This window comes from Marmota marmota, unplaced genomic scaffold (genome assembly GCF_001458135.2).
Source record: "Marmota marmota marmota unplaced genomic scaffold, marMar, whole genome shotgun sequence".
NCBI classification, from domain to species: domain Eukaryota; kingdom Metazoa; phylum Chordata; class Mammalia; order Rodentia; family Sciuridae; genus Marmota; species Marmota marmota.
In genome coordinates this window covers 2498696-2525517 of record NW_025999977.1, presented here as the reverse complement: position 1 = coordinate 2525517, position 26822 = coordinate 2498696, and the positions used below count along the sequence as shown (strand labels likewise).

The window sequence follows — 26822 nt, the reverse complement described above, 5'->3', positions numbered from 1 at the left end:
CCTGTTTACAGTCAACCTGGGGGAGGAGCGGGGAGGGCGTGGGAGGAGAGGGAAGGAAGGGGCGGTGGCCGCAGGTGCAGGCTGGCAGTTCACTCCAGCTCAGTGGGGCCTGAAGTCATAGAGCTGCCACCAGCCTACTCAGGCACTGACTCCCAGGCCACCACACACCATGGCCATGAAAGTAGACAGCAGGTCCAGCGGGCTCCCCAACAGTGACTGCGACCTGGGCACAGCCAGGGAACATATCCAGGCGGTCACCCGAAACTACGTCACCCACCCCCGCGTGAGTGAGTATGAGCCCTCGTGGGTGAGGCTGGGGTGGGGAGCTGCTGAGACTCCAGCAGAAAAAGTCTTCTTGCCTCAGAAAAAGAAGAGGACTGATACCAGGGGATAGCAAGAGGCCCTCGGTTCAGTGGGAACCGCTCTGTGAGGGCAGCCTGCACGGAGTCATCTCTGCAGGTGGAGGAGGGATGGAGTGCCCAGGCCAGGCTGACCCAGAGGAGAGGACTGGGGGGAGGGGTTAGTTGTCATCATTGATCCTGCCTAAGACCCTAAGCCCCGAGAGAGATAGCTCCAAATGCCCCCGAGAGAGTGCGCGCCCGTCTGTGCGCATGCGCACACTTCTATGTAAGGAGTGTGCCCCAGAACCCTCAGCAGGAGGAAGTGTATGATGAAGTATAGTGGGGCTGACATGTGTGTCAATGTATGTGAGTGTTCTCAATATAAGGTGATAGTGTCCCTGTGTCCCGAGAGTCAAGGGCTACATGTTGTATGTGCCTTCTATGAGAGATGTGGGCCTGGAGGGGTGTGCACCCACTTTCTCTTGGAGGGGAAGAATCCTGTGAGTGCGAATGTATGCAAGTGTGCTTGTTAGGGTGCGGGTAGGTATGTCTGCATGTGCTTCGATGCAATGTGTATGTTCAAGGGGACAGCACAGGACAATGTCACGTATCTGAGTGTGGCAGTTTTTATGTGTGTACACAGGGCTAAGGGTGAGTGTCAGGTGTAGGAGCTTGTAAACCGGTGCTGGGGGGGGGGGTACCTTTGTAACTTTCACGGAGACAGCCCTGTGTGGCTAACTTCTGTGCTGGTTCTGTAGGGGTAGGACAAGTCCAGATGTCTGGGGAGGAGAACCTGTAAAGGTCCAGAGGACCAAAGGGAAACCCCCTCACAATTTCCTTCTCCAAGGTCACCCTCCCAGGCCTGGCAGTTCTCAGACAGCGCGTGCAGCTCACTGGAGTAAACCAGCCTGGCCCGCCCCTGTTAAAGCCTAGCCAGAGGTACCTAACAGGGCGTGTGGGGTGAGTGAGAGGAAGAAAATCTGACACAGGAAACTCTTCTCCCTCCCTCCTCCTCCTCTACAGCCATCCAGTCTAATGGAGGAGGTGGGGGGAACTTGAAAGGGCAACTAGAGCTGAGCACAGAGTAAGCAGGGTGGGGGGGTTGCAGTCAGCAGAGCCCCCAAGGTGTGAGGCTCCTGCTGAGGCCTGAGACAGGTGCTGAGGGTGGAACAAATTCCAGTAAAGGAGAAATGACAGTTCAGTGAGTTCAGTCTTCTTAAGGAGGCCCCACAGGCTCTGCCCTGTAGAGGTTCCGGGGGTAGATTCTCCCTAGGCCAAAGTTGTGGTCACCAAAGCTAAGAAACACACAGTGATTCAGTTCACACTGGGTCCAGAGCTGGGAACTCCTTCCCATGAGATGACCTGCCACCCCTGCGATCACCTGTCCCACACCTGAGGGCACAGGAGAGCTGCCATGCTGGGCAGGGTGTGGGGTCTGGACCTACAAACCCTGCTTTCCCTCTGAAACTTGCCCTTGTGAGTCCTGAAGATAAATGTCACCCTGCCTGACTCCTCCTCCAGGCAGGATTGCCCAGCCAGGAGCAGCCTCAAGCCAGTTTCCTCCTAACCAGTTCTTTATTTACAATCAACATCCTGGAGGTTCTGACCCAGGATGGGACCTAGGGGTGTCAGTGCCTCCATATTTATAGGCCTCCTGCAACAGTAGCTCCCACCCAGGCAAATGTGTTTATACCCCACAGTTAAAAACCAGAGCAAGTTCAGTGCAGGGAGCCCTCCTGGCTCTGCTCTGGCCATTGACTTCACTTTGCTGCAAACTGAGCATGCTCACAGGATGCACCCAGGATCAACCCCAGACACCTTCCCCAGCCATCCAGACACCTTCCTACCCAGCAGCAGCCCAGCACTCCTCAGCGTGCTTCTGCACCTGCAGTGTCTCCTGCTCCTGTCTGTTCTCCTTGGGTGACTAGGGGGTGCTCCTCCCTGCGGCATGTGGACAGGCACAGGACCAGATAGGATCTGGAGACCCCTGGCAGGTTGGAGGCAGGGTTGCTCACCCCTCTGCTTGCCTCCCCAGCCTGATCTTCTACCCTGGGACTCTAAGCACTCTCTCAGCCCTGAGACCGAGCCTAGAAAGAGGCTGGACTCAGAGGGCCAGGGAGGTGCAGCTTGAGAAGCCCTTTCCTTCCCAGAGGAGATGGACTCCTCACAACTGATTTCAGTACAGAGACTACAGGAAAGAATTGGCCAGAAAGGAGGAGCTAGGTAGAGTCTAGATGGGGAGTAAAACCAGCAGTATCCACCTTGGGAAAGAAGGGTCTCTTTGCTCCACAGCATTCGACTTGTTCCCCAAGAACCTTGGCTTCATTGGGGAGGAGGTGGCATGGAGCTTCACCTGGGCACTGGGGCAGAAGAGGCTAGGCTGGCACAGGGGGCCAGTCTAGGCAAAGTTTTGAAAGGTTAGCAGCCTGGTTGGAGGGATGGAGCCTAATCAGGCCCTCCAGGGGCTTGAGCACCAAGCCGCTGGCTTTGCCTCCCTGCCTCAGTTTCCTTGGCAGAAAGGGGAGAAAGTTACATCGAGAGTCCCAACCAACAGGTTCCTGGGCTGATTCTAAGAACCCCCAGCTTCCAGCCTCTGCCCCCCTCCCCTAATCCTTCCAGCTGGGATCAGGGAGGAGGTGCAGGACCTGCTGCCCCAGGCTTGCCCCCACCCTGGCCTCACGCATGGGTGCCCGCCTCAGCCCTCTCCGGGGACGCTGCAGGTGTGGCTGGGCCAGCGCTAATTAGTGTGCCGGTCAGGATCCCTGCTGGGCCTTTGACGGGGAAGGCGGTAGGGAGGTGGGGGTAGGGAGCCGCTCCTCCAGCCTGCAGTCCAAAGTGCAGCCCGAAGTGTCAGCTAGGACAATGGAGAGGGTGGGCAGAGCAGCTGGAGGGAGTGTCTGCACAGTCTGGAAGGCCCATTGAGGGAGTGCCCCTCAGGTCATCTGAACCGGCCCTCTGCCGGCAACTCTGCGGCCCCCTTCCCTCTCCAGGGTCAAGGGGGACATCCCAGGGTGGTGTAGTGGCCATAATCCCCGAGGGCCACAAGATACTGCCTGAACTGTGGCGAAACCAGCTGAGTTTCTGGGTCTCAGTTTGCCTTCCTCGCAATGGACATAACCAGAGTATATACAAACAAGAGGCGAATACGAACAAGAGGTGTATACAAACAAGAGGCCTGTCACTCAGCTACCATTCTGTCTGTCTCAGGAGAGACACAGCCCCTGTAGGGGCCAGTCTGCAGTGCTATGGGTCTTCAGAAGGAGAGACCCCGTGAGCTGCAGTAGGTGGTTTTGGGCAAGACCTTGAAGGGTGTGAACAGCCCAGTGTGGAACCGAAATGGCATGTGAATGGGTTTTCTAAGACTCCACGGAGCTGTGTCTCCATCCAGCCTCCCTAGGAATCCCACCTAGAACCAGGTGTTGTGGCTGCTGAAGCCTGGGAAGATGACCTGTAGGTGAAGCTGGTGTGCTAAGATGGGGGACTCAGAGACCTCATGCTGTCCCCATGTGACCTGGCATGATCTCCCACCCTAACTCCCAGAATAGAGTTGAGAAGTTGGCCTCCCAGAGGGTCCCTGCAGGCAGGCACTTAGCAGCAGCCCAGGCTCCTTCCAGAGACCCTCCCCTTAGGGAGGAGTGTGGATCCTCTAATCCCACATCCTCTGCCACCATTGTCCCCTACCTCCCCTTCCAGGGGATTTCATGTGACAGAGGCTGTGAAGTAGGAGCCAGCTGTGAAGGAAAGGAGGAAGTTGAAAGACCTGTCTCCTGAAGCCTTGGAATTGGAAACGATTCCCTGTGGCTTTCTGGCCCTGGGGACCCTGCCCGGCCCCCATGCCTCCCTTGCTCCAGGCCCACCCACCCTGTGTCTTCTTACCCCAGTTCTGCAGTTTTCTTCCCCTCCCTCAGCCCTGTGGCACGGCTAGTATTTACCCTATAAAACCCGGCAAAGCGCTGGCTTGTTCTGGACTTATAAATTTACTGGCCTGTCCCCACGCCCCTGCCCATCCCCGCCTGACCCAATTCATTTCCTCCTTCTGCTTCCACGTCCTGCCTCTGTTCCACTCTTTATGGTCCTAACAACCCTGGCAATTTAATCAAAATACCACACGAGCAAGAGTGTGTGTGGATGGCTGCCTGGTGGCTTTTTTCCCCTAATGTGGAGGGAGATGCCCCCACCTAGGAACCCTACCCTCCCTCTTTGGGGGGGGGGGTCTCTTTATGCCTACACACCCCCTTAGCACATGCATCCTCTTTTTTTTTTTTTTTTTTTTTAAATCTCTTCCATCTCCATCTTCACAGGAAGCAGACTGGAGCTAAAGGTACAGTCCCTCAGGATGGGACCCTCCTTTGGTCCAGGGGGCTGGGAAGGTAGGGAAGGTCACATGTTGGCTCTCATGTGGGACATGTGAGGAAAAGCTAATGGAACCATAATTCATCCAACAAATATTTCACAAGTGTCTGCCGTATACCTGGCGCTTTCCTGAGAGGTGGGATACAGCAGTGAGCGCTGCAGAGGATGTTCCTGCTCTCTGGGAGTTGACACGTCCCTGAGCCCAGATGCAAGCCTCTGCAGGCCACTGCACTGCCTGTGTTCCCCCAAATCACCAAGTAAGGGATTCTTTCTCACGTCTGAGCTGCTCACCCCTGGCATATGTGCCCTTTCCCTAACTTCTGGGGCTGTAGATAGCTCCATTTGACCTGAGGGCTCAGCTCAAAAGGCCCATCCTGCAAAGCCCTGACCATTAGATCATCTCATGCACCCATCCTGTTCTTGCCCTTCTTAGCACCTACTGCAGTTTGTAATTGTGTTACATTCTCTCTCTCCCTTCTTTTAGATTGTAGGCTCCACAGCTGGCCTTGTACATCCAATAGGTGCCATAAAAATGCTTGGAGAGAGGGAGGGATTAGGAAAGAAGGAAGCAGATCACCTAGGGAAAGGGGAGTAGGAAGCGCCAAGCAGTGAAGTCTCCAGGAGGGAAGAGTGTGTTGGCCAAAGAATCTGAGAAGCAACCCAGAGGTGGAACAAGGGGGCGGGGAAGAGGAGCATGCATGCAGCCTCTCATGGAATGTGCTGGATCACTTTGAATGCAGGATCTAGAGTCCTAGGAGAAGCCTAGAGAGAAGTCAGCCCTGGAAGCCAGAGTAGAGAGGCTTGAGAGGCAGGGAAGGGGGAAGAACCATTGGATCACTGGAGGCCATGCTTGTATGAGCAGAAGCTGGAGAAGGATTGGGGCTGAGGGTGGGAGATACCAGAGCTTGTTTGAAGGAAAGACTGTCGGGTGCCGGTGGTGGGGGGGTGGCACTAGCCCTGCACCGAAGGGTTTGTTGTCTCCAGGGCCTGGTGCAGGGGAGAGACCTGCCTAGGATGGAGGGTGGGCCCTCCTTCGTGGGAAGAAGTGAGGGCAGCCAGATGCAGTGGGTCTCTAGGCAGGTCTGAGGACAGGGAGCAAAAGGGTGCTGCCCTGGGCCAGCCAAAGCCCGGGCAGAGAACTTTCCTTCTCGCACTCTCCTTGATGCTGGAGTTTTGCAAACAGTGCTGACATTGGAGGATCTATGTAAAGATCTGTACAAGCCTTGCCTTGCCCCATGGGTGGGTCTCCTGGTCTACACCCTGGTGAAAGGAGCTTTCAGACAAAAATAAGGGATTTGATTCAGAAGCCCAGAATGGGGAAGGAGTAGGTGATGGGCTATTGGGTTCTCTCGGGCACTAGGTGGGTTGGGGCCACCTAGTTTGCCCAGGAGCATGTCTGTAAGAGGGCTGTGCGAACCAGGGCTGACAGGAAGCACAAGGGGTTGGGGGGAGTTCAGCCCTGGCTCTGCCTCAAACCTGCTTTGCGACTCTGGGCCTTCCTTCTGGACTCCATTTTCCTCTGAGGTCTGCAGTCTGTGAGGGACCCAGCACCCCACCCATCTTGCCAAGCCAAGTTCTCCGTCTCAAGTTGAATCATTGGTGCCACACAAGAATCCCAGGGTAGGACCGAGGTACCCCTTTGCCTTGGGCAGGACTGTCCCAAAGTCCCTGGGCTAGCCCCTGGCAGAACCAAAGCTTTTGCTAACCTGGCACTGGAGTTGGGAAGTATTTCCTGATGTCTAACAGAACACCACCTTCTAAGCTAAGCCCATTCCCTCTCTATGGTCCTGTGCAGCTGCTAGGTCTGGGGGCATTTCTCTTCTTCTTCCCCCTACCCCTCTGAGCACCCAGCGAGCCAGGGGAGTCCAGCAGCCTCCCTGGCAGGGCCTCCCCAGGGCCTGTGAGAGCAGGGGCTCTGTTCTGTTTCTCTCAACAAAGCTTCTCCCCCCTACCCCCCACAGTGCTCAATCAGTGTGGGGTGAACAGAAGGAAATGTGGCCTGGTGAAGGGCAGAGGAGGGCACTTCTCAACCACAGCTGGGGGCCAGAAGCCTTTGGAAAATGTTGTGAGTCAGAGAGGAGGGAGCGGGTGAGGTGGGGGTTGAGGCCAGAGGGGAAGCCCATCAGGGAGGATAAGGGTCTCCTCCCCAGGACCAGGGAAGACTCTGAGGCCTCTGCCCTCCCCCAGCCTCCTGCAGGTGTCCGAGGCAGCGGAGGCCCTGCGGGCAGAGGCATGACCCTTACAGCAATGGTGGCTGGCCCTGTCACAGCTAATGACCCTGATGGCCCAGGCTGGGGAGGAGGTGGGGGGTGTTTAGACGGAGGGAAGGCGAGGATTCTTCTCTCTCTCTGTGTGTGTGTGTGTGTGTGTGTGTGTGTGTGTGTGTCCTGTGTCATGGAGGCCAAGCATGTGTTAGGGGGTGTCTGGAGGTAAGAGCCTTACCACCCTGCCTTTCCCCCAGCCTACAGGACGGTGTGCAGCGTCAATGGGCCCCTGGTAGTGCTGGACCAGGTCAAGGTAAGGTTCTTCTGCCTCTTCCCTGGCCCCACAGCCATACCTCAGGGTTCCCTTCCCCCTTACTGGATATCTTCTAAATTGCCCTTCCCCTGGATGACCTGTCATCCACGTCTGCACTCTCCTTCCCTACTTGTGTTCCCAGGCACCCAAAGTTTTTCATCCCTGCCCTGTCAGTGGAGATTGTAAAAAGCACAAATACCTCTCAGAGGCCGGGCTCCATGGGCCTTGGGAAACCTGGTTCTACCACTGATGGGCTGGCAGCCCCGCGGCCTGCTGAGCCTCATTTCTGCATCTGTAGAACAGTGGTGCCAGACTCAAAGACAGGACTCTCCCCACCTGAGACTTCCATGGGGAAGAGCAGAATTTGCCCGTCAACTCCTCCTACCATTTCTCAGGAGCTTGATGGCTTCCAAAGTCCTTTGAACAATTGCAGTGTCAGAATCAGCCTTGTGGGTTGGGAGTGAAGTGGGACCCACAGGAGGCAAATGAGATGTAAGTAAGCTCTTTTGCATCTCCTGGGAAACTAAGAACTGGCAGACATTGAGTTGCCTTGTTGGAGACTGTTGAGTGTTAAAAGAGTCCTGCAGAGATTCAAGATCACTCTGCTGTCCTCACTGTACTAGCCAGTTCTAGTTCTCCAGCCTCCCACCCATTCTGAGCTGAACAAACTAGAAACCCCAGGTGCACCCTTGACCCCTTCTGTCCTGAACAGCACCCATCCAGGCATTGGGTCATGATCTGGTCACATGTTTCCTCCCTGCCGGGCGGGGGGCAGGGGACCCAGTTCCCTCCTATTGGATATGCATTAATCCTTAACTCCAGGAGCCCAACAGAACACTTGTACCAAGGACATAGTAGTGTTAAGCATATGTTTGTTTAAAGGAAAGGTGAGTAAATTAATGAGATGAACAAATGAATGAGTGTTAGCATGACTAGATAAAGACCTGTTAAAACCCGAGCCACTTATATTAATTAAATCAGAACCACTCGAATAACGATTCTAGAGATGTATGTTGCTGTTTGATCTATTGTAGAAGGGATGCCCTGGGAGGAAGTATGACGAGGTAGTTAAGTGTATGTACACTGGGGTCAGGGCTTGGAAGAGTCAGACTTTGTAAGTTTTGGTTTTTATCATTTTAAATATTTTTATTATTTAAATTGTGCACAATAGCACAATTTGGTGTTTATAACCAAACTTCTGTAATAACAATAATAATTTTAAAAAACAAAGATAATTCTGGTTTTTTGTTGATGTTGTTGTTGAAAAAAATAACATTGATTTGTTTTCCTTCCTTCCTCCCCCCGCCCTTTCTTTCTCTAAAGTACTGGGGATTGAACTCAAGGGTGCTCTACCACTGAGCCACATCTCCAATTCTTTTTAAAAATTTTATTTTGAGACAAGGTCTCACTAAGTTGCCCAGGCTGGTCCCAAATTTACAATTCTCTTGCCTCAGTCTTCCTAGAAGCTGGGATTACAGGTGTACACCCTTGATTTGCATTTTTTACTTTTATTTTTATTTTGATACTGAGATTAAACCCAGGGGCATTTAACCTCTGAGCCACATCCCCAGCCCTTTTTAAATTTTGAAGACAGGATTTTGCTAAATTGTTGAGTCTGGCTTTGAACTTACAATCCTCCTGCCTCACCCTCCCCAGCCACTGGGATTACAAACGTGCACTACAATACTGACTTTTGCTTTGCTTTTTTTTTTTTTTTTTAATAATTGGCATATAATTCTTGTACTTATTTTTGAGGTACACTATTATAATTCAATATATATATACACAATGTACAATAATCAGATCAGCATAATTAGCATTTCCATCTCCTCAAACATTACTGTTCAATTTATTGAGAACCTTCAAACTCTTCTTCTCTAGCTTTTCTGAAATGTGTTAATTAAGACTTCTCATGTTTGATCCCAGCTTAATTCCACTCTTTTCTACCAATTCCTTATGAATCCTGGAGCCACAGCTTTAGCACCAACTTGGAAATACAGATTCTTGAGTTCTACCTCAGACTGACAGGGTCAGAGTCTTTGGGGTGGAGTCCCAAGTTTGCTCTCACAAACCCTCCAGGTTTGAGAACTATCTATCCAGGACTGTAAATTCCTGTTCCCTCATCTATTAAATAATGACAGTGAGGAGTAAATCAGAAAAATTATCCTCCCTGAGAACAGTCAGCAATAACTCTTCCTATTAGCAATGTTAATAAGCCTGATCAAACAGTTGTGCGATCCCCTGTCCCCCACCCCATCCCACCACACTCTCCTGCCACAGTCTTGGTCTATAGGGAACCCAGAAAAGTACAGAGACTCAGCACCTAGCAGACGCCCATTTCTCAATTCCCCCCTACTAGGAAACCAGAGCTAGATCCCCAGACGTATGGCTTTGTGATTACTGGATGCATCTGTAACTCTGACAGAGCAAACTAACTAGGTGGTGCATGTACCTGGAAAGCCTTCAGCTAATAGAGGGAGGACAAGAACCGGTAGTTTACAGTCTCCTAAGTCCTGGAGAAGGGGAAGGCATCCTATGCACTGCTCCCGCTGCCGGCCCCTCTTTCTTTTACAGCCTGACTTGGGCAAAATTCCACTATTCTGTCTCTACAGCGCCGCCTACTGCCTATATCGACACACAATCAATTACTCTTGTTTTCCATTCTTTACAAATGGAAAAACATGTTGGGGAAGAATCTGAGTAGATCAGAAGCTCTTAGCCCAGGAAATAAGACACCTAAAATTGTATGTAAACAATTGAATGTATATTGGCATGTGCCGATGTGTTTTTCTGGAGGGAGTTTCTACTATTTTCATCTGATTTCCCAGAGTTTGTTAACTAGAAAAGGCTTAGTCTCTGATTTGAAGATTGTAAAACTGACCCTCCTAGATCATGAAGCATCCACATTCCCAGCCCTGATCTCACAAAAGCACACTCTCACACACCCATATTCACACTCTCAATAGTTCGTTCACACACTCGCATACTAACACACATTCACACTCTCAAACCCACACACCAGTCACTGCAAGCATTGAGGAAGTATCTGGATATCTGACATCCACCTGCTTGGAGCTATCCTAGAGATTCACGAGGGCAGTGGTTCTCATACTTGAACATACATTAGACTCCCCTGCAGGGCTTGCTCATAGACAGGTTCTGGGCTCCACACGAAGTTCTGATGCAGTAGATCTGTGTCGGGGCCCAAGAATTCACATTTCTAACAAGTTCCCAGATGATGTTCATGCTGCTGCTCTGGAGACCACAACTCAAGAGCCACTGCTCTGGAGAATCTCCCAACTCTTCTGTTCTGGGGTGCAAATCCATCCTTCCTTGACACTTGGAGTAAACACTCACCTGATCCACCAAACTTGATCCCAGACATCTCTATCTACTTTCAAAAGATTGCAACAGCCCTGAAGCCCATTTCCAGAGAGGAGGTCCCACATTGTCCTTGCCATTGTTGACAGGAGGGGCCTTGGAGGACAGAACTCCCTTGCAGGAATCCTAGTAGACTAGTTTCAGAACTTCCCAGTCTTCGACATGTACATAGCAGCAATAAGGGGCATGGCCCCTTGCTGATTGAGGACTCAGTTGACTCTCCAGCAAAGGGGATGGGTCGCACTGAATTATCCCCACTCCCTGAAATCCTCTTAGAAGTCAACAGTGAGAGTTGATAGGATCAGGCTTGCTCAGTATGCAGCTGGGAAATAGGGTTCCTTGGTGTATAAGCTGCTGCACCCTGCAGTTCTCCCCTGACCCTCCATTCTAACTAGTTATGAGATCCTCGCCCTCCTTAACAAACACTCCCTGACCACCACACAGGGTTTGGTATTTTCCTCCTAAAGGTTTCCAGTGTATATTCCTCATACCAGGCATGTCCTTGTCCGGCCATGATCTTTGATATTTAAAGTTCTCTTCTCTGATCTCATCCTTCAGGGACACACAATTCACAACTATCCCCTCCACTTTCCTATTCCCCACTCCCCCTCCCTCTCATAAACCCGCATAAAAAATTATCAATTTTTTATTACCCCCCCCCGACTTTATTGGGCCTGTTGGCTGAATTTGGACCCATTCTGACCTGTCCTCTAACCAATAATTTTTCCCCTGAAGTCAACAACCCACCATCACCACCAATGATGTGACAAATAAGGACGCCCGTGGCCACTTCTGGGAAATGGCCAGGCACAGGGCCTACACCCAGTGCAAGGGAAAAGAAGTCAGGGCTTGAACATCGGAACTCATTTACCAGACTCTTGCTGCCCTTGCTCTTGGGCTCCCTCTTGTGGCTGAGAACCCAAGCCGGCTGAGTACCAGGGGCTCTTACCACAGGGATTATTCTCTTAGGGTGGGTCTTCCCTCCAGGGATCCCACTCTATCGGTTAGGGAAAGAACAACATTGCCAGGGTTCAATCACTGATACCAAAAAAGAGAAAAAATAGATAAAAATTTGTATTGTTTGCTCACAGCTTCTGAATTTCTTATTAAAGATGCCTCTCATCTGTCAGGAAGAAAGTTTCTTGTAAATATTTAAAATATGTTTTGTCAAAAAAAAATATGTTTTGTCTTTATATTTAAATTTTGTTTATGTATCTGCGTTTATGATGAGGTGGTATTCTAAATAGATACCTAGTTATGTAATTTCCCTCCATGAATAAATATACCACATTTATTCTATCATAGTCCTGGAAAACCTGAGATCTGTTTCTGGACTCTCTAGCCCATTATTTGACTCACATTAATTCACTGTTCATCTTCAGCAGATTTATAGCAAGTGTTTTTTTTAAATAACAGGTTTTAATATCTGGTAAGGCAAATCCTCTATCTCTGATCTTTTCCATAACTATTTTTGGCTCTTCTTAAACATTTGCATAAACTTTAAGATCATTTTATTAAATTCCAAAAGAAACAATAATCCACTGGGGATGGCTTTAATTTATATGCTTTTAAAAGAATTAATATCTTTATGACAGTAAGTCATTGTTATGTTCTTCAATAAACTTTTGTGGGGGTTTTTTGGTACTTTTTACATTTATTACCAGATATTTTATGTATTTTCACTTTAGTGCAGATGGGATGTTTTCCTCTACTGCCTCTTCTCACTGATTATGATTGGAATACAAAAAAAGATTGATTTTTATACATTTATTGCGTTTGCAACCAAGTTCTCTTATGGGTCCTAGTAATTGTGTGTATGTGTGTGTTTTAATTAGAGCCTCTTGGGTTTTTCTAGATTTGCAATATCATCTGCAAATAAGGGAGTTTTATCTCATTTCACATAAGCATACTTTTTTGGGGGGAGGGTACCAGGGATTGGACTCAGGGGCACTTGACCATTGACCTATTTTGTATTATCTTTAGGGTCTCACAGAGTTGCTTAGTGCCTCACTTTTGCTGAGGCTGGCTTTGAACTTTCCATCCTCCTGCCTCAGCCTCCTGAGCCACTGGGATTACAGATGTGCGCCACTGCACCCAGCATAAGCATACTTTTATATATATATATATAAATATATATATATATGGTGTAAGATGGATACGATACCTTTATTTAACTTATTTATTTTATGTAGTGCTGAGGATCGAACCCAGGGCTTCACACAAGCGAGGCAAGCACTCTACCACTGAGCCACAACCCCAGCCCCATGAGCATACTTTTATTTTGAAACAATTTTAGTTTTATGCAAAAATAAAAATAGTACATCCATATATTCAATTATTAAAATTTTAATCAATTTTCTCTGTGTGTCTATGAAAATGTGTGTGTACATCGTTTTTTCTTGAATTTTAACTTTTTGAGATGGAGGAGGGTCTCACTAAGTTGCCCAGCTGGCTTCAGACTTGAGACCCTCCTGCCTCAGTCTCCAGAGTAGCTGGGTTTACAGGTGCACCATAGTGCCTGGCTTTTTTGAATCTCTTGAGGGTAAATTATGCCCTAATACAATGTGTGTATTTCCAAAGAATAAAGCTATCCTCTTATGTAACCATAATTGTAGTTATCAGCTTCAAAATTTTACACTGATATAATACTTTAATTTATTATCCATAATCCAATTTATCAGCTGACCTAATAAGGTCTTCTATAAATTTTTTCCCCTCTAGTATGAGATCCAGCCTAGGGTCATGTATTGCATTTAAGCATGATGTCTGTTTAGCTTTCTACAGTCTGGATCATTTCCACAGCCTTTCTTTAACATTTTTAAAGAATACAGCCCCATCTCTCCACTACCCTTAAAAAAAATAGAACATTCTCCATTAATTTTCATTGTTATATTTAAATTTTTTGTCTCATTGAGTAAAATAAGATTTCTAAAAAAAAAGTACCAGGTAACAACAGTGACATGGTTATGATTTTTATTGGAAATGAAAATAGCTTCAGCATTTCATAAGGATGTTGAGGTTGTTTTTCATAGTGTTTAAGTCGTTGCCTCTCATTCCTGTTTTACATAAAGTTATACAAGAAACAGCTGTCTTGGAATTGTATCAAAAGAGTTTCTGTTCCTGTTTACAGAATCCCAATTCGTTTTCCTTTATTTACTTATTTGGTACTGGGAATTGAACTCAGAAGTGCTCTATCACTGAGCTCCATCCTCAGACCTTTTTATTTTTTGAGACAGGGTCTTGCTAGGTTGTTGAAGCTGGCCTCAAACTTGTGATCCTCCTGCCTTAGCCTCCCAAGTCACTGGGATTGCAGGTGTGAGCTACCATGCTTAGCTTCAGGGTTTTTCTTTTAATTTTTGTAGGCAATTCCTACTATGAATTACGTTGTCAATTGTTGACAAATGCACTGATGATGATGTTCTAGCCTTGCATTCTTGGAATAAACCCAGTTTGTTCATGCTGGTTTATTTATTTGATACACTGCATGATTGGTCTAATAGTTTAATTAGTATTTCTGCATCCATGTTAATTAGAGAAATTGGTCAATGATTCTCTTTTGGTACTATCTTCATTGGATTCTCATGTCACAGAGCTTCCCATTAGATAGTTCTGTTTCCTTCTAATCATCGTTCATTTTTTTTTTTCCCTGTTCTTGCTTTGGTACTATTCTTCTTGGCCATTGCTCCAGCCCAGTACTGGGTGGAAGGATAACAGCAGGTGTTCTTGTTTTGCTTCTCGTTTTTAGTGGGAATGCTCTATCCATCAAATCACTGAGTAGCTATTTCCTATAAGGTTTTCAAACAATATTCATTTGGGGATTAAGAAAATTCCCTTTTATTCCCTGTTTTCAAACAGTTATTTTGTTCTTTGCTTTTTGTTCATAATTTTTTTTGTGTGCTTTTGATTTGCATTTCTTTTTTTTTTTATTGGTTGTTCAAAACATTACAAAGCTCTTGACATATCATATTTCATACATTTGATTCAGGTGGGTTTTGAACTCCCAATTTTACCCCAAATACAGATTGCAGAATCACGTCGGTTACACATCTACATTTTTACATAATGCCCTATTAGTAACTGTTCGTAATTATTAAACTTTTCATTTATAATTATTAAAAATTTGACAGTTTTTAAACTTTTTCCAAAATGTTCTCAATAATAATAGTTTTTCATCTTTTAATCCATTAGTAAGATGAACTACATTAATAGATTTTCTAATATTAGACTAACCTTGAATTCTGGAATAATCCTAATTTGTTATCTGTTTGTGTATGTGTGTGTGTGTTCGTTTTTTTTTTTTTTTTGGAAGAGGTACCAGAGATTGAACTCAGGGGCACTCAACCACTGAGCCACATCCCCAGCCCTTTTTTGTATTTTATTTAGAGACAGGGTCTCAGTGAATTGCTTAGTGTCTTTCCATTGCTGAGGCTGACTTTGAACTCTCTATCCTCCTGCCTCAGCCTCCTGAGCCTCTGGGATTACAGGTGTGCACCACCATACTCAGCTCATTTTTTAAAAAAAATATTATTATTTTGGTTTGTAATTTGGTCTTTTTTTTTGTACACTGCTGGGCTTGGTTTGATAATATTTAGTTTCAGATTTGGGAATCCATATTCATGAATGAGATTGCCTACAATTTTCTTATAATTATTTTATTTTGGTATCAAGATTATTCTTGCCTCTAACAATAAATACAGTGCTTTTTCTTCCAGGCTTTCGAAGGGCTTTAGCAAATTTCAAGTTATTTTTCTCTGTTATAATTCACTGGTATAACCATCTGAGACAGGTGCTTTTTTCATAGGAACACTTTAAACTATTTATTCAATATTTTAAAAATTATAGGATCAAATTTGATGCCAGCCTCAGCATCTTAGACCCTAGGAACTTAGTGAGATCCCGTATCAAAATAAAAAGAGCTGGAGATGGAGATCAGTGGTAGAACACCACTGGATTCAATCCCCAGTACCCAACCCCATGACCGCATAATGATCATTTTATGTGGTACTGGGGATTGAACCCAGGTACTCTATCACTGAGCTCCAGCCCTTTTTATTTTGTTTTGAGACAGGCTCTAACCAAGTGGTCCAGGCTAGCCTTGAACTTGGGATTCTCTTGCCTCAGCCTCCTGCAATTATAGACATGTGCCACCCTGCCTGACTTTTTATTCATTTTTATTTGGTTTTGATTTGAGTTGTGGTCTTTTGGGACTTCACTCATTGCATCTAAATTTTTAAATATGTTACATGAAGTTTTTCAAAATTCCTTTTATTATCTCTTTAATATTATCAACATAGCTAGTTATAATTTTTTTAATTCCAACAATTATTTATTTATTTATTTGTGGCTTTTCTTTTTTTCTTAATTAATTTTGGGGAGAGGGTAACTGGGTATTGAACCCAGAGGAGCTTAACCACTGAACCACATCCCCAGACCTTTTTATCTTTTTATTTTGAGACAGGGCCTCACTAAATTGCTGATACTGACCCCTTGAATTCTCTATCCTCCTGCTCAGCCTCCCTGGTTGCTGGGATTACAGGTGTGTGTCACTGCACCCTGCTCCATTAGTCAATTTTATTAGACTTTTCAAAGAACTAATTTGGCTTTCCTGTTCTTCCTTATTACATGTTTGTTTTATATTTTAATAATTTCTGCCCTTTTATTATTTCTTCTACTTCTTATGGGGTTTTAATGCTGTTTTTGTTGTTGTTTGTTTGCTTTTTGGTACTGGGGATTGAAGCCAGGGGCACTGAATCACATCTCCAGCCTTTTTTATTTTTTGTTTTGATAGAGTCTCACAAAATTCCTGAGGCTGGTCTTGAACTTCAGCTCCTCCTGCCTCAGCCTCCCTACTCACTGGATTTACAGATGTGTGCCACCACTGGCTCACGTTGCCTATTTTAGGTTTCTTCAACCTTGTTTCTTTTCTAATAAAAACCCTTAAAATTTCAAATGCCTCACACGTATGCTGAAGCATAATTTTCTTTTTTTATATATATTTTTTATTTGTAGATGGACATAATATCTTCTTTTAAAGAGAGAGAGAGAGAGAGAGAGAGAGAGAGAGAATTTTTTAATATTTATTTTTTAGTTTTTGGCGGACACAACATCTTTGTTTGTATGTGGTGCTGAGGATTGAACCCGGGCTGCACGCATGCCAGGCAAGCGCGTTACCGCTTGAGCCATATCCCCAGCCCCGGACATAATATCTTTATTTATTTATTTTTATGTGGTGCTGAGGATCGAACCCTGTTCCTCACATGTGCCAAGACAGGTGCTCTACCGCTGAGCCCCATAATTTTGGGGCTACAGCCCCAGCCCCATAATTTTCATTATTGTGCATTACCAAATATTCTCTAATTCTGATCAGATCCTCTATACTTAAAATGCTTTTATTTTCAAACAGATAAGGTTTTTCTATTTTTTGTTACCAATTTCTAACTTACATTGATTAGGGTCAGAGAACATGGTTCAGCTTCATGTAGTTTATAGATCACGGCATGATGATATCCTTTCCATTCTTTTTTAGATAATCTGTCACTTTGGTTTTGATTTTGCAAGGAGTAATTTAGAAAAGCACTTTAATTTCACAGAATATTAGCAAATGGTGCAGGGGTATTATCTTTCTACCATTGCTTTTCTTGGATTAAGGTTATGGTTCACTTCCTGAATTAAATCAGCCACATGGGAGGTGAGGTGGGGGTTCCTGGGACGCAGCGCTCACTCCATGTCCTCCTCTGGGCTGGAGGTGCAGATACAGGACTTGGCTCTTTTGGTTCTTGGACCCCTGTGTGAATGTGGAGGGTGTACTCCTCCAGCCAGCTTCCCTGGCCAAGCTCCTGACCCTCCCTAGACATAGGAAAGCCTGGAACCCTGTGGTTCCCAGCATATACAGAGACAGCAGAGCTTGGGGACTCCCTAGGGCAGATCTCTAACTGCCCATCTGCTGCTGTGTCCCTGAGAGACAGCCCAATGGAGTTTTAAAAATTGAGTTTCATTTACATACAATAAACTTCACTCTTTTAAAGTGAGTTCAGGTCTTTTAATATATCACATTTTATTTGTCTGGTTCATTAATTAATGGATATTTGGATTGTTTCCACTTTTTTATGAATATGAAAGAAACTACTCCCCTCCACCACCACCGTACCAGGGATTGAACCCAGGGACGTTAACCACTTAGCCACATCCCCAGCCCTTACTGAAAAAAAAAAAATTATTTAGAGACATGGTCTGGCTGAGTTGCTTAGTGTCTTGCTAAATTGCTGAGGTTGGCTTTGAACCCACAATCCTTCTACCTTAGCCTCCTGAGCCTCTGGGATTATAGGTATGTGCCACTACACCCAGCTATGAATAAAACTTCTATGAACATTCATCTACAAGTTTTTATTTGGACATATGTTTTCATTTCTCCTGTATATACATAGGAGTGAAATTACTGGAGCCACATGATAATTCTATCTATGTTTAACTTTGTGTGTGTGTGTGTGTGTGTGTGTGTGTGTGTGGTGCTGGGGATCAAACCCAGGTCCTTGCTCATGCTGGCAAGCACTCTCCCACTGAGCTATAATCCCAGCCCTGTGTTGACCCTTTTGAAGATGTGAAGAAATCATAACTTGTTATCTGATGGTTAGGAGAAGGGAATCTGGAGTCATAACATTTATTATCTGCCTTTTTGATTTTAGCCATCCTGGTGGGTATGAAGTAGTACCTCACTGTGGTTTTGGTTTTCATCTCCCTAATGACTAAAGCTGTTGAGCATCCTAACATGTATTTATTGTCCATTTGTATATTTTCTCCTTTGATCAAATTATTTTCACTGCGTGTTCTACTTTAGATATTACTGAAATTAGCCTGATTTTTTAAATTCCTGAAGTCCTGATTCATACATGTGAATCATAATCACTGCTAGGAAAAGATGGCCCCAGGTAGGTATATAGTTCCTGGAAACAGGGTCTTTTCTGGTGCCTGAGCACAGGGAAGCACTTTGCCATTGTTTCCCGTTAGTCTACAGCAGCAGAAACACTGCTTTCCAGCCGTGGGTGGTCACAATACCTGGTCACAATAGCTATTCCATTTTATTTTATATTTTTTAATTGTTGATGGACCTTTATTTTATTTATTTGTATGTGGTGCTGAGAATCGAACCCAGTGTGTCATGCATGCTAGGCAAGCGCATTACCACTGAGCCACAATCCAAGCCCCCCCACTCCATTTTATTGAGCATTTAAAGGTGCCAAGGTAACAAATTTGCAGAATATTGCCTCATTTCCTGCCCACAGCAGCCCTGTGAAGTATTAATATTATCACCCTCGTTGATAAGAAAAACTAAGGCTCATGACTTAATGACTTAAGTACTTAATGAGTCACTTAATTAGGTAACTTCCAGAAGGTTCCAAAGCTATTAAGCTTCAGAGTTTCGATTCTAACCTGGTCTTCTGACTCCGGATTCCCTTCTCCTAACCATCAGGTATACTCCCTCCCAGAAAGAATCTAGTTGTCCACTTCCCAGTCCCTCAAGTTCATTTCCATGAGTGTCTGGCCATAATAGTGCAGACAGCAGCTTGAGACTGGACCAAGGAGGGATGGGGGAGGTAGCATGGACTTTGCCCTTGTCTCACTCTTGCTCTGGGCTGCTCTCCTCCCCTGCCAGTTCGCCCAGTATGCTGAGATAGTCAACTTCACCCTCCCCGATGGGACTCAGAGGAGTGGCCAAGTGCTTGAAGTGGCTGGGACCAAGGCCATTGTACAGGTAAGTGGGCTCAGTGAGTCAATGAATGAACTGACAAAGTTCCCACACTATCTGACCAGCTGTGAAGCAGGCAAATGTCTATCTGCCTGAGAACACCCTGACCAGAGCAGAGCATTCTAGGAGGGTCTGAAGTGGGAAGCCCCAGTCTCTCCTGGTTAGAGTAACTACCTTTTGTCCCATAGGTGTTTGAAGGGACCTCCGGGATTGATTCCCAGAAGACCACCTGCGAGTTCACAGGGGACATCCTGCGGACTCCAGTGTCAGAGGACATGCTGGGTGAGGGATGGGGATGGGGCAGGGGTGGGTGCCCCTCTACCCTCCCAACCCAGCTTCTCCGACCAAACCCTTAGTGCCTGGCTTTGTCATTGCCTGTACACATATCTGCCTTCCCATGAGCTCTTGGAGGCTAGAGGTTGTATTTTCTCTGTTCTGACCTCGTCTCAGGGCCCACATACAGCAAATGTTCAATAATGAGGAAAGCAGGACCCTGCTTGAGGTCAGGCTGAAAGAGACTGCTAAGCCCTGCATATCCCCTAAGTCTCAAGATCTGCCACACCTGGCTTGGTTTTCCCCTTATCCAGCCCTGGAAGCCCCTCAACTAGAGTCATTGTGCTGGGCCAAGGCCTTGCTTTCTGGGATAAATGAGAGTTGACGGGGAGGGGGCCATGGGCAGTGGAGGTGGGGGATAGGAGGGGGGTGGTGTGGGGCTGAGAGCTGAGGCTGGCCCCAACATCCTCCTCCACCACTTGCCTACTCAGGTCGGGTTTTCAATGGCTCTGGCAAGCCCATTGACAAAGGGCCAGTGGTCATGGCGGAGGACTTTCTGGACATCAATGGTGAGTGAGTGGAGGCTTTGGATATCTTTTAGGACCCAGTCTCTGACATCTTCCCACTTCCTGTCATCATTTCTGCCACCTTGTCCTGGAAGTTCTGTCTGGACACAGGCCAGAGCCACTGACCAGCACTTTCCCAGGGCCAGGCAGATTAGGTGTGATGTGAGAGCATCAAAGGCCTCTCGTCCCCAAATCAGCCACCAAATCCAAATGCTGCCCTCAGCACTCTGTGCCCAGCCCCTATAAAACAGTGGTACACATCTGTAATCCTTGCAGCTCCGAGGCTGAAGCAGGAGGATCACAAGTTCAGAGTCCACCTCAGCAATTTGGTGAATCTCTAAGCAACTCAGTGAGACCCTGTGGCTCAGTGGTTAAGCATCCCTAGGTTCAATCCCTGGTACCAAAAAAAAAAAAAAATGAAGTGCCATCATCATTGCATGGTGTTCCACATGCCCCCAGACCATCCCTCTTCTGCCCTCAGTTCCCTGTCCCCAGTCCTCAGATCTGGGGCCGCTGCAGCAGATTCAGCCCTCCAAGGCTGTCACATAGTCACATGGAGGCTTTTCCCAACTCCTGCAACCCTAACCCATCAGTTTACTGAGGGGCCTCGTGGAGGCCCACGGAGGACAGTAGCTTGTCTGAGGCTACACAGCAAGCCAGTGGCAGAGCACAGAACATACATCTGCTCCTATAGGGGTCTCAGATTGCCCTCAGGTCCCTGCACAAGAGCCATAGGTGGTGAGGAGGGTTCTATCTCAGGCCAAGGGGTCCCCAGGCTGAGTTCTTACCACCTGCTTCTAATGCACCAGGGCAGTGCTATCCAAGGTAGCACTGGGCCTGTGGTTGTTTAAACCTGAACCAAACCATATTTCATGTATGCAATAGCCACATGTGGCTGGGGACACATTGAGCAGCGCAGCCAGGGCACAGTTCTGTCTTCACAGAGAGCGCTGTTAAACTGCACTGTTCTAGGGCTGGGGACGTGGCTCAAGCGGTAGCGCACTCGCCTAGCATGCGTGTGGCCCGGGTTCTATCCTCAGCACCACATACAAACAAAGATGTTGTGTCCGCTGATAACTAAAAATAAATATTAAAAAAAAAACTGCACTGTTCTAGAGTCTGGGCATGAGTGGGGAGGGCAAAAGCTGAAAACCCTGTTCCCTCCCAGGCCAGCCCATCAACCCCCATGACCGCATCTACCCTGAGGAGATGATTCAGACGGGCATTTCTCCCATTGACGTCATGAACAGCATTGCCCGTGGTCAGAAGATCCCCATCTTCTCAGCAGCCGGGCTCCCCCACAATGAGGTGAGGCCTGCAGAGGCAGCAGCAGCCTTGAAGACCAGTGGGCCCCAATCTGGTCTTCAAGGCTGCCCTGAGTCAGAGCGGCCCTCACTGCTTGAAAGAGCCCACTTGTAGCTCCCAGTGTAGAAAGCCCTGCCTGGCTGAGCTCCCAGCCTCTGCCTGCTTGTCCTTGTACTAGTCTTTCCCAGATCACACCTACTTCACTGCCACCAGAACAGCCAGTTCTCCCAGAGTAGTTGGTGTGACAAGGTTTCTAGACATTTTCCCCCACCCTTCCTGAATTCCTGAACGTGCCTCAGTTTACCCTCAAAATGATCTGGTGATCAGACAACATAAATGCCCTCACTCTTACACACACACACACCCTGGTTTGAGAGTTAGGATCCAATAGCCCCACATATTGAAGACCTGGGGCAACTCTGTGCCCAGATAATTCCAGCAGGCTGAGGGGGCGTCTAGGGGCTCTGAAAGGCCCAACTTCCTTCAGACAAGTGGTTCAAAACCCATGCTAAGGCTGTTGCTCTTTGGAACTGTTCATTACTGTGTCTGTCCTGCTCCTCACGACAGGCTCTCTCAGTTCTCTAGTAGTCACAGAATAGCCCCCCTCACCAAGAAAGCTGTAGGACCCAGGGCAGAGCCTTCACCTCTCTGGGCTTGGACACTTGCTGGCAAGGCCCTGACGGGAGGACAGATTGAAAAACCTCTCCATCCATCCTCCTTAGTGGTGCCCGGGGGGGCAGGTGCTGGGCTCTGACCCTGACAGCCTCCCTCCCCTCCCAACCCATTCTGCCTCAGATTGCTGCCCAGATCTGCCGCCAGGCTGGGCTGGTGAAGAAATCCAAGGCAGTGCTGGATTATGATGATGACAACTTCGCCATCGTCTTTGCAGCCATGGGGGTAAGAGAGGTGGGGCAGATTTGTCAGTTAGAAGCTGTGAACAGGCAGCCCTGGATCCATTGGTCTCTGAAACAACTTAATCTTCTGGGGGAAGCACAATCCCTCTTCTTGATAAGCTGTCAGAGTCTGGGCCAGTCTGGTGGGAAAGGCAAGAGTGTGACTCAAGGGGTGAAGGTGGGCTCAGTGACCAGAGCAGTGTGTCCCTTCAGACATCTTGAAGGCCACAGCAGCTCTAAGATGGCCCAGAGGGGCTTGGAGAAGGAAGCCAGGGAACTCAGGGAGATAAGACAGCTCAGGAAGGGGATACCAGGGAGCCCTCAGGGGGCCCAAGGGGAGGAAAGGGAGTTGGGCAGGGCAGCTGGCCAAGAGAGGGGCAGGATGGCATTGAGCTCCTGAAGAAGTTTGAAATTCTCTGGAAGGGTATCTGATGAGGCCCTCTCAAGCCCCAGGGCCACCCCTGTGACTATGGCACCTTTACCCCCAGCAACTGTTAACCAGTCAGTTCACAGGCTTTCCTCAGAAAGGAGGGGCCAGGCGCTGCTCTCAGGCTGCAGCCCTCCCTGCTCTATGTCCAGGTGAACATGGAGACAGCCAGGTTCTTCAAGTCCGACTTTGAGCAGAATGGAAGCATGGGGAACGTCTGCCTCTTCCTGAACTTGGCCAACGACCCCACGTGAGCCCTCCCCATGTCCAGGGAGAAGACCATGTTTCCTTCTAATACTCAGTATACCAGCAGGGCTCAGGGCATTCCAGAATCACAGTCATGGGACCGAGCTAGGAAAATAACCCCTGGAGGCGCAGTTGGAGAAACTGAGGCCTGGGAAGAGCTAGGGATAGCCCACCAAGAGTCCCTGGGAGCCAGCTAGGACCCCACCTGCCACCTGCAGTCCCTCTGCTCTTCCCACAGCCTGCAACCAGCCACTATCCTAAGTCAGGGCCCTTCACCCTTGAGTCACTTCCACAGTTACTACTAAAGAAATTGTCTCTCTTTTTTTGGGGGGGGGATTGCTATTTTGAAGGTTTAGAAAATAAGACTTAAAATATGGGATCAAGTGGATTAAAAAAAATTCTCATAAGATATCCTGGGTGTTGAGGGGGGGTCCCCAAACTAAGGAACAAAAGGCTGTGATGACATTACCAAGAGGTACCCAGCATAAGGGTACTGAGAAGTGCTCCAAGTGGGAAGGGTAGTCAGTGTGTGGACCATGCACACCAGTGTGCTCAGGGACAGGAGAGGCACAATGAGTAAAGTGACAATCCTGAGGACACAAAGCAAGTGCTCTATCTAAGACACAAAGCAGGTGCCCTGGGGTGAGAAGGAGCTAGAGCAGGCACTTGTGCTCCCACCTCACCCATGGGAGATACCTCAGAGCCCTTCACCTTCAGACCACAGCAGACAAGTCTGCTGTCTTACTCACCCAACACTCACCCCTGCTTGGAGTCTCCTACCTACCCACCCTCCTGGTCTCGGCCTCCGTTTCCTCCCCTCCCGTGGATAGCAGGTGAAGGGGTGAGGACTTGGTGGCAAGTGCTCGCTCCCAGGAATATGGACCTGACCTGGGGGCTGGGGTAGGGGCTCATCTTATCCTTGCCCAGCTACTGTACACAAGCCAGCTTCCCTCTGTACCTTGTACTCAGCCCTGGGGTATGTGGGGCACAGTCCTGGGCCTTCAGGCTCTCTAAATACCAACCATGCCTGCCTCCAGGATTGAGCGGATTATCACCCCACGTCTGGCACTGACCACTGCTGAGTTCCTCGCCTACCAGTGTGAGAAGCACGTGCTGGTCATACTGACTGACATGAGTTCCTACGCGGAGGCCTTGAGAGAGGTAAGCTGACCATCAAGGGGTGTCAGAATCATCCCTGCCTTGCCCTAGGCTTGACCTCTTGGAATCAAGGGATCATCCTAAAAGTAAGAAGGGAACTCGTCAACCCAGGCCTGCCGTCCTCATGTGTGCCCCAGGGCTCAACTGCAGCCTGGCCTTTTCTCTCCCACCTTCCATTCCATTCCTCACAAAGTCACTGAAGCTTCTACCCATCTTCCTTGTTTCAGCCCCTGCCTCCTTTCTTATCCCAACATCCATGGATCTTGCAGGTCTCAGCTGCCAGAGAGGAAGTGCCTGGGCGCAGAGGTTTCCCTGGATACATGTACACAGACCTGGCCACCATTTATGAGCGAGCAGGCCGTGTGGAGGGCCGGGGTGGATCCATCACACAGATCCCCATCCTCACCATGCCCAATGATGGTAGCCTCCTCAAGCCCCCAGAGTTCCCCTTCCTCCCTTTCCCACCTGGACTCTTACAAATCCCATGCTGCTTTGCACAAATGTGCAGTAACTCTGCTCCTCCATCAGGGCTGATCCTTTCCTACACATCCATCTCTACCCCCTCACTCTCATGAGGGAAACAGAACCTGGGTGACCCCTGGGTGGGTGGAGACCACACCCCCAGCCACACTGAGACCAATGCATTTTCTTGTAGATATCACCCACCCCATCCCAGACCTGACAGGCTTCATCACAGAAGGACAGATCTATGTGGACAGACAGCTGCATAATAGACAGGTACTTGCTGCCTCCCTCCCCACTTTGGCTCTCACTCCAAAAGACCTGGAAGAACAGATGTCCACTACCTCCTCTGAATGAACGAAGCTGACCCAATCAGGAGACATGCACCCAGGGAGGCCTGTGTGGGCCACAGCCTGGGTAGAATCCAGTCCACCTGGCTGTGGGAACTTGAGAAAATAATCCCTTCAGAGTCTGGGTGTACTGGGCAAGAGTGGGGAGGGCAGAGAAAAGCTGGAAACCCTGAACAGGACTTCACCAGGGATTGAACCCAGGGTCTCCTGCATGCTAGGTAAGTATCCTACCACTGAGTTATATCCCCAGCCCCAGGTCTTCTCTTCTGTGATATGGGAATAATAATACTCGTTACACTGATGCATTGAGAAGCATAAAACAAGTCAGCATATGAGAAGTATCTGGCAGATAGTAGACAATAAATAAATACCAATTATTTTCCCTTTCCAGTTTTTTGCTTTGCTGAGTAAAAACACCAGGTGTCTGATACAAATAGAATGTGAATAATGGGCTTTTTATGAACTTAAGGTCACATCATCTTCCTCCCTCACCGACCTGTCTAAAACCACTTGTGTAGTCACCTGCCCTACAATATATACGACATAAGAGTGTCAGGGTGTGACCACTGACTTCTCTGTGGATGAATGAGGACGAGTCTCCTAAATAGGGGGAGATGAGACAAGCAGCTTGGGTGGGGTGGGGTGGGTTCTGCTGTCTGCCAGTCGCCTCCTCTGCTCCCCCAGATCTACCCCCCCATCAACGTGCTCCCTTCCCTGTCGCGACTGATGAAGTCCGCCATCGGGGAGGGCATGACGAGAAAGGACCACGGGGATGTCTCCAACCAGTTGGTAAGAAGGAGAGGGCCAGGGGCTGTTGGGCAATCTAGTTTCAGAAACTGGAGATTTGAGCTCCATCTGGACCGACAGGCTTTTCTCCTGGTAAAATTCCTTCGCAAAAAGGGGAATCCCAAGGGCAGTCAGGTTTGGGGCCATCGGGACTTTGGTGGGAAGTCCGCGAAGCCGCCACCGCCTCTGCTTCCTCCTCCAGTACGCCTGCTACGCCATCGGGAAGGACGTGCAGGCCATGAAGGCAGTGGTGGGGGAGGAGGCGCTCACCTCCGAGGACCTGCTGTACCTGGAATTCCTGCAGAAGTTCGAGAAGAACTTCATCAACCAGGGTGAGGCGCTTGGCGGGCGCGGAAGCAGAACCTCTCCACCCTCCTTCCGCCCCATACACACAGCCCTCACGCTCCTGCTCGGTCCCTAGGACCCTACGAGAACCGATCGGTGTTCGAGTCGCTAGACCTGGGCTGGAAACTGCTGCGCATCTTCCCCAAGGAGATGCTGAAGCGCATCCCGCAGAACGTGATCGACGAGTTCTACTCCCGCGAGGGGGCGCCGCAGGACACGGTGTCCGACACTGCGCTCTAGCCCGGACGGAGCCTGGCGCAGCTGCACGGTCCGGTTACCCCTGCCTTACGTGCCCGTGGTTGGCCACCTTTCCCCATTCGCCATCTGCCTCCCGCCATCTCCCTCTCCGACGTTCCCCCGCTGCCCGCAATACCTGAACTCACCACTTCCGCGTCCACCTTCAGACCCCTACAGGCTATGGGGGCTCCCCAAACTCTGTCTTCCTAGACTTCAGCACTGGGAAAGACCACAAAGGAAAGCCCATGTCCTACTATATTTTTATTTTAAATGATTTTTTTTTGCTGTGATCGTGTTGCTGCTGCTGGAGACCTAACCCAGGCCCTTGGGCATGCTAAGCAGCAGTTCTACCACTGAGCCACACCCCCAGCCCTGAATTTTTATTTTAAAAGCCCCCAAGAGAGAAGTAACAAAGATGAATTATCTTAAGTGAAAAAGA

At 48.3% G+C, this 26822-nt stretch overlaps 1 protein-coding gene across 2 annotated transcripts; it reads left to right on the top strand.

The window, feature by feature from the left end:
• The first annotated feature begins 68 nt into the window (after positions 1-68).
• On the top strand, positions 69-26822 carry Atp6v1b1 (ATPase H+ transporting V1 subunit B1). Of its 2 annotated transcripts, XM_048804141.1 has the most exons (15): positions 6178-6314; positions 6656-6759; positions 7156-7211; positions 19243-19341; positions 19524-19617; positions 20100-20177; positions 21343-21482; positions 22275-22376; positions 22952-23049; positions 24083-24206; positions 24473-24623; positions 24859-24941; positions 25700-25804; positions 26004-26133; positions 26223-26822. In XM_048804141.1, exons 2-15 carry the CDS (start codon positions 6687-6689, stop codon positions 26384-26386), a joined length of 1497 nt encoding a protein of 498 aa, XP_048660098.1. In that variant the 5' UTR covers positions 6178-6314; positions 6656-6686; the 3' UTR covers positions 26387-26822. The 2 variants fall into 2 exon arrangements, with proteins under 2 accessions (XP_015335032.1, XP_048660098.1); XM_015479546.2 differs by lacking the exons at positions 6178-6314; positions 6656-6759 and adding an exon at positions 69-287.

Excerpts from the sequence above, each read along its gene's own strand:
- Atp6v1b1 (XM_015479546.2), top strand. The coding sequence starts at position 170 with ATGGCCATGAAAGTAGACAGCAGGTCCAGCGGGCTCCCCAACAGTGAC. Across the intron at positions 288-7,155 it reads CGTCACCCACCCCCGCGTGA|CCTACAGGACGGTGTGCAGC; the intron begins GTGAGTATGAGC and ends CCTTTCCCCCAG. Across the intron at positions 21,483-22,274 it reads CCGGGCTCCCCCACAATGAG|ATTGCTGCCCAGATCTGCCG; the intron begins GTGAGGCCTGCA and ends ATTCTGCCTCAG.